This window comes from Otolemur garnettii, unplaced genomic scaffold, assembly GCF_000181295.1.
Source record: "Otolemur garnettii isolate 467f Iridium unplaced genomic scaffold, OtoGar3 scaffold00083, whole genome shotgun sequence".
Taxonomy (NCBI): Eukaryota; Metazoa; Chordata; class Mammalia; order Primates; family Galagidae; genus Otolemur; species Otolemur garnettii.
Window position 1 is genome coordinate 1,921,664 of NW_003852478.1, and position 13,034 is coordinate 1,934,697.

Genomic DNA, 13,034 nt, shown 5'->3' on the forward strand with positions numbered 1-13,034 from the left:
CTCCTATGATTCATTCCTAGAGACACAGAAGTTCAAAACCATAGGGAAAGAATTTGTGCTTCTTCTTTTCTTGTGGTTTTCAAACAAGTCTTTTCTTGTGGTTTTCATTGGTAACTGTTAGGTTTCTTTTTTCCTTCTGATAAGTCACAAGTTATCAGGATAGAAAAGTAGAGTCCTAACTTTAAATTCCTGCTTTTTCACATGTGTATTTTTAGATTTCTGCTAAACTTGGAACAAATGTTGAAAGTGTTCTTCAGGCAGTTATTGAAAGAATACCCCAGTAAGTATTTCTTTTATTTTACCATTCACCTACGCTTAATAGTTTAAAGACAGAACAGTGTAATATGTTATTTCAGCTTAATTTATATGGCAGATACTCTTGTCAGTGAGAAATTTAGTTCCTTTCAATAATACAAGTATATAAAAGGCAAATATAATACAGAAAACAAAAGAGCAAGGATGATAGGAATCTCTTCTTGATAATCATTTTAACAGTCTTTGCTGTGTACTGAACAAATATATTCATAAGGTAATTAAAAAATTTAAAACCAGTGGTTGAATTAAATCTAGTTTTCCATAGTTCATAAAAAAGGTCCTTTTATTTTGACTGTTACATATTAGCCTTTCTCAAGAAATAAAACGAAGTACGATATCTAAACTGAAAGTAGGCATTTTATTAAGATTTTAACTCAGTATGTATGTATTTGTTTTCACTTATGTTTACTAGCCCTAATGTACATCGCAAAAATCCCTTGAGAGCTTTGGTCTTTGACTCCACCTTTGATCAGTACAGAGGTGTGATAGCCAATGTAGCATTATTTGATGGAGTGGTTTCTAAAGGAGATAAAGTTGTGTCTGCACATACGAAAAAAACATATGAAGTTAATGAAGTAGGAATTTTGAATCCCAATGAGCAGTCAACTCAAAAATTGTAAGTCTGCATTAGTCATTAATTAAAGTACATTGATGCGTGTTTCTCTTTCTGTCTTTTTCTTCTATTGTTGTGCTTAGAATGATCCCAGTTTAGTAACTTAAAAGTTACTTAGTTACTTAATGCCGCTATACAGCAGATGCTCTGTCTTAAGGAATGTCATGGATGAAGGACAGGAGAAACTTCAGAGGATTTGAATTATAAGATATTTTTATTCTTCATGACTGGTCATAACTAATTTTGTGGTTCAGCGTATGTTGGGTCCTATGTTGATGTATTTGATGAGACTATGAATGATTTAGTTCCCTCCATCCGTATCAAGTATCATTTTTTACATTTAATTTCTTTATAACTAGGTTTTTCCAACGTAAAGGTAGTATAGAAACTTTGATTAATTCTTCAGTGTGGTATTAATGGGTAAACCTTGATTGAATTTCTTGGGGATTAGCAAGGTGCAAGGCATCGTATGCGTGAGCAAGACAGGTCTGCGGTTCACGTATAGAACCACGCATTGACTGCCTGCTGCTGCTGAGCTAATGAGATGTGACCTTGGCACAGAGATATAACCTTGGCACAGACCTGCTGTCTAAGGTCCTTCCTATCTCCTCATTTGTGAAAATTATAAGTATGGCGCCAATTACATAGACCACATTTGAGGGTTTAGTGTTCAGTGTTTAAAACTAGCATTATGTTTTTCATTACATTTTTGAGTCAGAAAGTATGCTTTTAATTTCACTGAAATATTTCAAGTCTGTTGATAGTCTGCCATACCTACCGGACATTTATTGCATCTTCATTTAAGGTTCTTGTACCTCGTCCCAACTGTAAATTGTTTTGAGATTTTTTTCTTTTAAATTAAGTTTAAATTCTGAAATTTTGGAATTAATTTGTTCTTATATAAAGGGAATATCAAATGTCAGGTTTATTGAGTTCACAATTTTATGTTTCGTTAAAAATGTACCTTTTTTTCCTTTGTTGAACAATTCCTTAATACAAGAGACATTACAAGTAGTGCACTGGGTTTCTGCCCCTAACAGTTCCACTGTGTTTACATACATTTTAGAAGCCATTTAATTTGCAAAGATGGGCAGAGTCATGAGTAAGGCCTTAGGCGTGTATGCAGGTGTACTTGGATAATGGGTCAGAAGGGATACTGTATTCTTTTGCTAACAAAGGCTTGGAGTTTGAGAACTGAAATGTAGCACTTGTTTTCAGTTTGAGGTTTATTTAGAAAGTGTGACAGTTTTCTGGAAAGGTGGAACTAATTGTGAGTATGCAACTGAAACATTAAAGCAGTAAATATTTGCATATAATAATTTTATTTAGATATGCAGGACAGGTGGGCTATCTGATTGCTGGGATGAAAGATGTCACTGAAGCACAAATAGGAGACACATTATATTTACATAAACAACCAGTGGAGCCCTTGCCTGGGTTTAAATCAGCGAAACCAATGGTATTTGCAGGTGAGGAGCTCACAAATTGAAAGCTCAAGGGCCAAAATATTTTTAAAGTAAAGTCTGTTTCTACTGTGAAAGAAAAATTACTAGAAGACAAGCGCATTCTGGTTATTTTAAATATCTCCTAACGCCGGGATACTATTCTGTTTTCATTTAATTGTTCTTTGTATATGCTATTTATGTATCAACTTGTAATTTCATATGTATGATGAAATCTTATGTGGGACATCATTTAGGACTCTTTAAGAAATAAGCTCTTAAGATTTTTCTAAGTTCTCATATATAGAAGAACACAGTAATATAATTTCCTTCTTGTTTTTCTTGGTAATTAGTTCATTATTATATTTGAAACATTTTTCTAATTAGGATGTTTTTATCACTATTAGTAGACATATACCGAGTTCCATCTTCTTAGCCTTTCTTTAGTATTGTACTAGTGTAGCGTTTCCTCAAGTACATTATCAGTTCCGAGCCTACTGCTGTGAGGGATTACGTTAGAAAAGGAAGACCTGACTCAAGGTCATCCTGTTACTCTGGGCTGGCTTCTCCTTCTGGTCTCTCTCTCTGGGAATTATGAATTTGTTCACCCCCACCTGTAGGCAGAGTCAGTCATTTGGATTTTGGAGGACTTAAAAGGTATGGGCTAACTAAATGGCAGATGAAAGAGAATTTGATGAATCTGTATTAATTCCCATATTTTGTTCAGTGAACTGAAAAAAATAAAATTCGTCTTTGGTTTTAATCAATAATCAGCCCTAGGGAATTGAGAGTTGAGTGTAGCTTTCATTTCCACTCCTATTTTTATCTACTAATAGAGTTTCATTTGTAGTTGTGGAATATCTTAGCCTTTTGTTTTGAAAATAAACAGTACATTTTCCTTATGGACCACAATTCTATGGTTCTTTATTGTTTTTCTTTCATATATATATATATACACACACACATACACACTTTTTTTTTTTTTTTGGCTGGGGCTGGGTTTGAACCTGCCACCTCTGGCATGTGGGGCCGGTGCCCTCCTCCTTTGAGCCACAGGCACCGCCCCCTATATTTTTTTGAAAGCATAGAAAAATTATTTGGAGACTCTAGTCGTATATATGATTTGCAAGATACTTTGAAGCCAATTTAACTTAATATTCATAGATTTTTAGTAAACCAATATTTTGGTCAAAATAGAGGAAAGTAATTGAAAGCTTAATGATTAATTTTTAACTTGGCAACACTACATGTTAAGTGGTCTGTACACACATGTGATAATCAGAAATCTTTGTGTCCTCAGGAATGTACCCCGTAGACCAGTCTGAATATAACAACCTGAAGAGTGCTATAGAAAAACTGACTTTAAATGACTCCAGCGTGACAGTTCATCGAGATAGTAGCCTTGCTCTGGGTGCAGGCTGGAGGTGAGACTCATTCACGTGATAAAGTCACATTTTTTTGTAGGAAAGTAAATTCTAAATGGTAATTTGCTCTTGAATATTTCAGAAGATAAGTTCTTATTAGTGTAAAATGAACTTAATATAGTTTGTCTATGTCACACTGAATCCACATTGTATGGTTAAGTTTTATAGTGATTTAAAATAGATTCCCACTGGAAGATTTGAATCTTATTTAATAAAATTTGTGATGTGAATCACTTGAATGATTTAATTCTACTCCCCTACAAAGTGGCAGTAATAGTCACTGTTAGTTTATCCCTGGTAGCCCATGAGATACGTTTCTGAGTTTGTCTTTTTCTTCCCTAAGGTTGGGCTTTCTTGGACTTTTGCACATGGAAGTTTTCAACCAGCGATTAGAGCAAGAATATAATGCATCTGTTATATTGACAACACCTACTGTTCCGTACAAAGCTGTCCTTTCATCAGCAAAACTCATAAAGGTACTGTTCTATTCCACTCTGCTTTGCACCAGCACAAAAGAAAACAAATAAATGTGTATATGCATAATGCTAGAGAGGTTTTTTAGTATATCAATAGCTGACTATTAAAGCCAATTAAATATTTATTTACTAGTAGTAATAAAAATTGAATAACCTTAAGGCTAGTGATGGAGAATTTTTTGAAAATTTATTTATATAGTATTTGTCTTAACCTGATAAAATCGCCATGTTATTAGAACTGATCTATCACTGATAATAAAAAATAGAATTCCTAACGAACATAACCCTTCTCAGTCCGGCACATGCCTTATAAAATGTGCAGCACTGAACCCTGTGGCCGTGGGAAATGTTAGATTTCATGTTGACAGAAACAGTCTTGTATTCCACCTCAGTGGAAATCTATTCCTTTTAAACAAATAATAACTTAGGCATCTGTAAATATTTTCCAACAGAATTAACCTAGTAAACTTAATTACAGTAGAACTTCCGTAGTTGACCACCACCCTACACTTGACCATCTCTTTAAGCTGAGCCAGTTTGCACAGGCCAGACATGCAGCACATGTACATAGCAGCGCAGCAGGCCTAGTTCCTCATGTTGCCCACTTCTCTGTGTTGACCAGTTTGTTACAGTCCTTTGGGTGGTCAGCTCACAAAGGTTCTACTCTCTAATGCCTTATGAGGGTCAGGTTAAAATGTCATCTTCTAAGTGGTCCATGAAATGTGTTTAGTAAGTGTCAATGACTGGAGTATTTGTTAAAATTGTTACTAATATTACATTAAACATTTCAACTGTAGTTCCTAAAAACATAAAGCATGAATTTCTTTTTAACTATTACCAATTTTTCTAATTTTTAGGAGTACAGGGAAAAAGAAATTACAATCATCAATCCTGCACAATTCCCTGATAAATCAAAAGTAACTGAGTATTTGGAGCCAGTTGTTCTGGGCACTATCATCACACCAGATGAATACACTGGAAAAATAATGATGCTCTGTGAGGTATAAGTGTAGAACAATAAGTTCTACAAAGTACATACAATTTCTTACAGCATTTTGAGTACTGGAAATTGAATATAGTTTGAAAGATAATATCACAATGCGTCACGGATTGTAGCCCCATTTTGCTTCATATCTTGGCACACTGTAGTAAATGGTTTAATCCGCAGATGTGATGTAATCATATTCCTAAGCATGCCTGTCTGAAATACTGTTGTGACACACAGTAGAAGGTGTGTCTTAATTCTGTTATCACAGACTCATAAACTAGATTAATTTTGTTTAGTCATCTAATTTCTCTGGATCAGATTTCTTTCTTTAAACAAATTAGGACTTTGCCTTTATGTGCAGTCACACTTGATTTGTTATTAAATGAAATACTGTGTATTAAAAGCAACTATTAAAAGTCGAGGATTAAAAGCTTCAGTAGCAAGCATAATGTAAGGGAATGAAAAATGGTTCTCCCTGTATACATTAGTGGTCACAAGGTTTCGCTAGATCACTAAGAAATACAAATACTGTATCTGTATTCCTCATTTTGCCCATTATTTACTATTAGGATTTATAACTTGGTAATTTATACTTGTCTATATTAGCTTAAATCAATATTTGAGTAGGTTATTATTAAATCTTTTTTTTTTCTTTTCCTTTTTAGGCTCGAAGAGCAATTCAAAAAAGCATGATGTTTATTGATCAAAATAGAGTTATGCTTAAATATCTCTTCCCTTTGAATGAAATTGTGGTAGATTTTTACGATTCTTTGAAGTCTCTATCTTCTGGATATGCTAGGTAAAGAATTAATGGGAACCTCTGATGCCAGGACAACTTTGAAATAATTGACCTGCCAGAGTATATTAATACTTCATTAATACTTCATACTTTAAGGTTAGAAAGGTGTGGATCAATCTTGTACGTGTAACAGAGTACTTATAATTTGCTTATAAGACAAATCACTCCTTCATCATTAAATTATTTTTATGAAAAAATATTAGTGCCCTCTTCATAAAATCAATTGTATGCTTTCTTTTTGTTGATTAATAATTAAGCATAATTTCAAAAAGCTATTATAACTTCAGTGGCACTTTTAAAAGTTATTTGTATGTTATGTGATTCTAGGCACCTCTATTTACATTTGAAAAATACAGGCATACATCATCAGTCTATAAAACACGCTAGGTATGCCCTTACATTTGTGAACTCTTTTAATAACTTGGTCTTTCCAAGAATAGGTGGTCCATGTCAAGAAAACCATTGTGTGTCACATAGGATTAGATAGAGAGCAGCCAAATAACAGAGTTAGCATTAAATAATAAGTAAGGAATTCAGTGCATGGCATTCTGGGAGTCTAAGTGCCCTTGGAATCCTCATGCCTTGAATCACAGTGTAGTATAAAGAAATGTGAAACATACTGGGAAGTACAGTGAGAAAATAAACACTGACTTCTGTAAAACATCCACACATAGTAAAATTAACATTGAAAGAAAAATTTCAGTGTTTTAATGAACGTGCTACAAACCTGGACATTTAATTAGCTTTTCAGTCAAGAGAGTCAGCATGTATGATAATGCTTCCACCAAGGAGGCTTTACGTTTCTGTTAAGAAAAATGTTTTTCTACTTTGTCACCCAGTTATTTTTTTCTATGTCTTCATTCAGACAAGACCTTGAGCAAATAAGTCACAATGGAACTTAGAGTAAAATGAATTGTGGTGGCAGATTAAAATTATTATAGTTAAAATGATATTACAAGGCTTAATATTTATAAATTTTTCAACAAAAGCCGATTTTAGTTTCCATTTAGATGCCACTTTTTGAGTTACATGTGGTCTTATCTTTCAGTTTATAAACTTAAATATATTTTCATATTAAATGAGAGAACATGGCTTATTTTACACTACATAAAAATAAAATATTCCAGCTTCTAAAATACAGGTAATTTTTACATTTAAGTTCGATGTTTTTCATATATAGTCAGTTCTACACTAAACAGAAAAAAGCTCCTCATGGTCCATGGCTAAGGGCATAAACCTCCCTCCCATGGATTAAGATTAAGAAAAATTTATTTTATACCAAGTGCCAAGAGTCTACTACAACTGGGTTAAAACAGGAATTCCTTTCTTATACAAGGATTGTAGTTTGCTTTCAATCGCTAACACCAGTAACTTTTTGGAGTTCCAAATGTGTTTACTGCATTCTAAGGGAACACTAGAATCCCTGTGTTTTGAATAGAGGTTAGGTTTTCATTGGGCTTGCGTGGAAACAAATGGTATTTGTATAATGGTGTCTGTTGCAAAACTAAGTTTAGAAATTCTAAGATTTTTGAGTACAGAACATACAAAATTTGGAGCTATAAAAATTTTAAAAGTAGGAACCATGTCTGTGTCTGGTTTCTACCTCACTGTATTCCGTATAATTCTTTCATACAGTAAACGTTTAGTAAGTGATGGGTGCTGAAGAAAGGAAGGATTTTAGCAACACTTCAAGTAGTCATCACTGTCAACTTAGGACTTTCCTGCTGAAAGTCTTTAGAAACCCAACATATTTATAATCCCAGGCACTGGTGATTTTAAAATTAAGCCAAAACAGGATGATACATGTTCCTGTCCAGGTCAGACTTGTCAACATAATGGAAACTTCCTTGTTAAGTCTTCAGTTTTGTAAATTAAACACTTATAAGCATGTCTGTTTTGATTAGTATTTTTAAGCTTTGACTATATTGTTAAAAGTAATAGCTGCAACCAAGGGTTCGTATTTGCCAAACTAGGCTCTGTTGTAAACCCAGGTGCTGGGCACTGCTCTAGGTGGCTGACACGTATCAAGTCATGTAATCCTCACAAGGCCCTGGAATGTTCAAGCTGAAAAGCCATATAGGCAATTCACGTCTCATCTATTCAGAATGGCTGTTTACCAGCGCCATAGCATGAATGTGTTTACACATAGGGAGTTGGAGACAAAACTAAATAGAAACTCAACTCACGAGTCTGAGAATGACCATTAATAGAAAGTACTGTCTAAAGCCTGCAGCTACTGGGAACACTGGGAAGGAGACGACATGTCTTTAAGATCCATTTTCTGTCTGGCTGACCAGTTTCTTTTCCTTCACCCTCTAGATACAGTCCCCTTGCTTTCCCCCTCATTTCATAAACAAAAAGAACAGGGCATTGAGATCCATTCTGATGACACTGTATACACACGTTATGGTGGACAGATAAACCTCTTTGGAGGTACATTAGAGGGGTTAGAGAAAAATGTAATCTGAGAAGTGTATGTTTATCACTGGGTTGTTTTCCTCATTAGTTTTGATTACGAAGACGCAGGCTACCAGACTGCAGAACTTGTGAAAATGGATATTCTCCTGAATGGAAATACTGTAGAGGAACTAGTCACTGTTGTACACAAGTAAGCTGCATAGAAACTAATCATGGAATGTGAAAATAATTACTTTTGATAGGTTTTTCCTTAGTTCTTAGTGCTCATTTTTATTAGAGCTGCTACATTTTAAAACCTTTTAAAGGTAATTAAGGTAGAGTCACTCTGCTAGGTTTGGCTGTTCTTTGTCCACACTTCCCTTTGTAGACTGCTAAAAATAGAAGAGGAAGTATAGAATTATCACGGCCAAAACAGTAGTGTCATAGAAATGGTTTTCTTACCAAACATACCCAAAACAAAGTGAATGTTTTTTTAAAATTTTACAATTATGAATTTAGAAGTAATAGTTTTTTTATAGTTGCAAAAATTATAAAAATGAAACACCCTACATGCTCCAGAAATGGCATATTGGTTCACATAAATTATGGACCACCCAGATTATTATTTTAAGTCCTTAAAACTCTTACGGAGTTATACTTAGTGATAGAAAAAATGTATATTAAGAAGGTAGACTATGTAATACACAGTATGATCTAATTAAAAAATATTATGCATGCAAAAATGACTAGAAGGATATATGTTTTAAATGTTAACGTGATTTTCAATGGGTGAGGAAAGAGAATCAAGAATGATTTTTATTCTCTAATGTTAAGTGTTTGTAAATTTTCTGTAATAAAGAATATTTTTTGAAATTAGAAGTCATTCATGATTCAGAGAATAAGAGGTAAGGTAAATATGTTCCATTTGAAATTCCTTAAGAAATTACCTTCATATTGATTACACATATGGACCCGAAAGGTTCTTTAAATATTCTTATTGGGTATAACCTCTTGTATTTTTTTCTGTCCCAGAGACAAAGCATACTCAGTTGGCAAAGTCGTATGTGAACGCCTAAAGGATTCTCTCCCTAGGCAGCTGTTTGAGATAGCGATTCAGGCTGCTATTGGAAGTAAAGTTATTGCAAGAGAAACGTGAGTTGAAATTCACTTTGTTCCTGAGCTGATTTCAGAAATAGTGTATCTAGAAAGTGAAAGAACACTGAAAATTATGACTCCACATTGGCCTCAGCTTCATGATTTGTAGCAGCAGTATGGCGGAGCCATCTGACTGTCATTTAAGTGATGATTGTTTGAATTTCTTACACATATATAACACCAGTGGGTAGTGTTACGCACAGTTGATAGAACATATATGGATTTGAAGAATTCCTTTTATTTCCACTCCTTTTAATGGGTTACTGCAGACATGGAAGATGGACTAATCTCTGAGGTAAGGAGCCTTCCGTGAGTGTGGTGTGTAAGTCAGAACACTGACTGAGCTGCACTAGGCCAGGAAGTCCCGTGCTGTGCTCCCCATTTCCTTTCCTTGCTCATCTTAAGACTTCTGAGAAATCAAAACTGTCTCCTCAGTTATAAAGAGCTAGTTGGAAATGGGTGTTAAATTCTACTGTAACCCAGACCTAATATATAAATAGTGGTGAAGTCCAACCATAATTTTTATATAGACCTGCCTGAGATAAATCTTCTGCGCATAATTTGCAATAAATTTCATTTCCTGACACTACTCTGATTCAGTTATTGCGTGTTTCACGACTACCTAGTGATTAGGCAGAGTAGAGTTGATAACCAGGGAACATTCTGGAAGGTCCAATTTAAAACAGCGAATAGTCATTCTAACATAAATGTGCTAAGGTGGGGAATACCTTAAAGAAAACAGTTTTTTTTTTCTTTTTTGTCTTAAGGAATACATAAAAATGGAGCTATTTTCAAAATTAGAGTGATCTGGAAATTTCTCAGAAACATTACAGAAATAGTTTACAATTGCTGGGATGAATATAATGAAGGTAGTTTACCTTGAGACGGGTTTTATAACAGCCTAAGTCTGGTAATAGATTTCTTAGCGTCCTTGCCACTCTCCCCACATTCAGTGGAGGCAGCAAGGAGACAGCTGTTTCTGACTGTTTTGTACTAAGTAGTGTTGGCAGGAAATGACACAATCACTACAATCCTTTTGTGAAAGGGAGATTTGGGGGGGAAATAAAGTGCTTTTAAACACTGTTATGAAAATATGTACTTAAAATTTCCTCTTTTACAGTGTGAAAGCCTACAGGAAAAATGTTTTGGCAAAATGTGTACGTATCTAAGTGTTATACTTAATCTACTTTGTATATGTAATATAACTTTTCTATGGGTTTAAAATCAAAGGGGATATTGACGCCACTGTACACCCTTTATTTCATCTCTCAGTTTCCTTTTTAGATAATTATAGGTTGACCATGAAAATTTGATCACTTTTAAATGTTTTTTAATCTTATAAAAGTTTTTTTTGGAGACAGAGTCTCACTATGTCACCCTTGGTAGAGTGCCGTGGCATGACAGCTCACAGCAACCTCAAACTCTTGGGCTTAAGCGATTCTCTTGCCTCAGCCTTCCAAGTAGCTGGGACTATCGGCGCCAGCCACAACGCCCAGCTATTTTTTTATTGCAGCTGTCATTGTTGTCTAGCTGGCCTGGGCCGGGTTCAAACTCACCAGCCTTGGTGTAGATGGCTGGTACCATAACCACTGTGCTACGGGCACGGAGCTTAAAAGTTTCTTATCTAAAACTATTTAAGGAAGGATTTCATAACAATTATTTCTATAATCTGGGCAACATGTTTGTTGATCTAATACTACATACATAATGAAAGATTTTAAAGACAATGGCTGTATCTTACAATGGGAAGAAGTAGGAATTGAAATATCTGTCTCCTACATGACCTTGCCAAAATTGGCTGTCGCAGCTGTTAAGAAATTTTTCTTAACTCAGGTATTGTGAAAATTGAATGATAAATTATTTTTCCAAAATGCTTAGAAATAGTTTTTTGGCATATATATGCTTATGTAATTTTTCTACATTAGACTATAGTTAATAATTCAAAATTCCAAGTCTGGACTTAGTAATGGGGTAGATAATTCTTCCTTGACACGCATACAGTAGTATTTAGCTTCCTTGGGGATCTTCATCGCTTTCCCCACAGAGTAAAGCCTTTCTCATTCTTTGAGATGGTAGTAAGGTTAGGGTCTGCTGGGAACAGTGAGAGGTACTTTGCAAATGTCTGCTTGATAGACTATACTTTGGCGGTTTGTTGATTGTATTGATGATTCTGTGTAATTGTATGATTATTTTTCCTTGGAGTGATTTAGACTTCCATTTTTTAATAACATTTTTCAGTATGGTGGTGATATTACTCGGAAAATGAAACTTCTGAAGAGACAAGCAGAAGGAAAAAAAAAACTGAGGAAAATCGGCAACATTGAAGTTCCAAAAGAAGCTTTTATAAAAGTTCTGAAAACACAATCTGATAAATAATTGTTGGGAAAATATAAAGAATTTTTATAAATTAAAAACCGTATCTTTTTCTCATAGCCTTTTATGGTATGTTGATAATAGAATACAAATTATAAAATTTGCTTGTTACTTTCAGGGTTTTGGGGCTTAAACAACCTCTACTGGCTTTTCTTTGAATGGGATTAGTAAATGGATGGGGAAGAGCTGCTTAAATTCTGAAGCCATAATGCCTGGTTTCAAGTTTCTGTTCCAACTACGCATTAGTAAAGTGACCTTGGCCAAAGTGTGTAATTAACCCTTTGTTTCCTCTTTGGTAAAACTGAGGTTATACTACTACTACTACCACCACTATAGATTGCTGTGAAGATTACATGAAAATAACATATATTAAAATTTTCAGAAGCATGCATAATACTAGTAAGCATTCAGTTTAATTATAACTACAGTTAAATCCTCACTTAATGGCATCAACAGGTTCTTGAAAACTGCAATTTGAAGTGGAATGTAGCAGGTCCTGGAGTTACATGGTTTCTTTCAAAGTAGTTATATTACAATGCTGAGAAAAATTGATTTCCTTATATGTACTTTGAAAGTTACAGTTTCCTAAAACCTGTCATCAATAATGTTAAGTACTGAACTATATTTTGTTTGGGGCATACTTTTTTTTTTACTGACATTAAAGAGCCCCATGCTGAAGATACTGTCTAGTTTTAAGTTAAAGGATTTTCAAAATCACCTAAGTGGTGAATTTGTTAGCTGGGTCATTTATCTGATATTTGTGAATCATTTATTAAAAAGTAAACTCTAACATACTATGTAGACCTCTACTTTTGTTTTGCTAAAAGTTTATATAATTTTTCAGGTGTCTGTTTGAAAATTGATGATTTACACGGTACATTTAAGGACAAAAGCTATCTTATTTCTGGTATCATTTTTATAAAATGACAGATATGTGGTATTAGCAGTAGCTGTTATTGACAGTTTAAGAATTATTGCCTAAATTTCATAGTTGAAGAGACTGCAATTTAGAATATTTCAGTAATGTACTTGAGATCTCATCATCAGTAAAC

General features: G+C 34.2%; 1 protein-coding gene across 1 annotated transcript in view; it reads left to right on the top strand.

Annotated features, from left to right (window-relative positions):
* The window catches only part of GUF1 (GUF1 homolog, GTPase), an 18,246-nt gene extending 5,582 nt beyond the window's left edge, over window positions 1–12,664 (top strand). The window contains exons 5-15 of the mRNA XM_003794617.3: window positions 216–280; window positions 728–931; window positions 2,258–2,397; window positions 3,671–3,794; window positions 4,138–4,270; window positions 5,128–5,271; window positions 5,924–6,057; window positions 8,564–8,665; window positions 9,487–9,606; window positions 10,730–10,766; window positions 11,848–12,664. Of these exons, the coding sequence (XP_003794665.1) occupies window positions 216–280; window positions 728–931; window positions 2,258–2,397; window positions 3,671–3,794; window positions 4,138–4,270; window positions 5,128–5,271; window positions 5,924–6,057; window positions 8,564–8,665; window positions 9,487–9,606; window positions 10,730–10,766; window positions 11,848–11,985 (1,341 nt within the window). The 3' untranslated portion in view covers window positions 11,986–12,664. The remainder of the gene's footprint in view (window positions 1–215; window positions 281–727; window positions 932–2,257; window positions 2,398–3,670; window positions 3,795–4,137; window positions 4,271–5,127; window positions 5,272–5,923; window positions 6,058–8,563; window positions 8,666–9,486; window positions 9,607–10,729; window positions 10,767–11,847) is intronic.
* The last annotated feature ends 370 nt before the right edge of the window (window positions 12,665–13,034 follow it).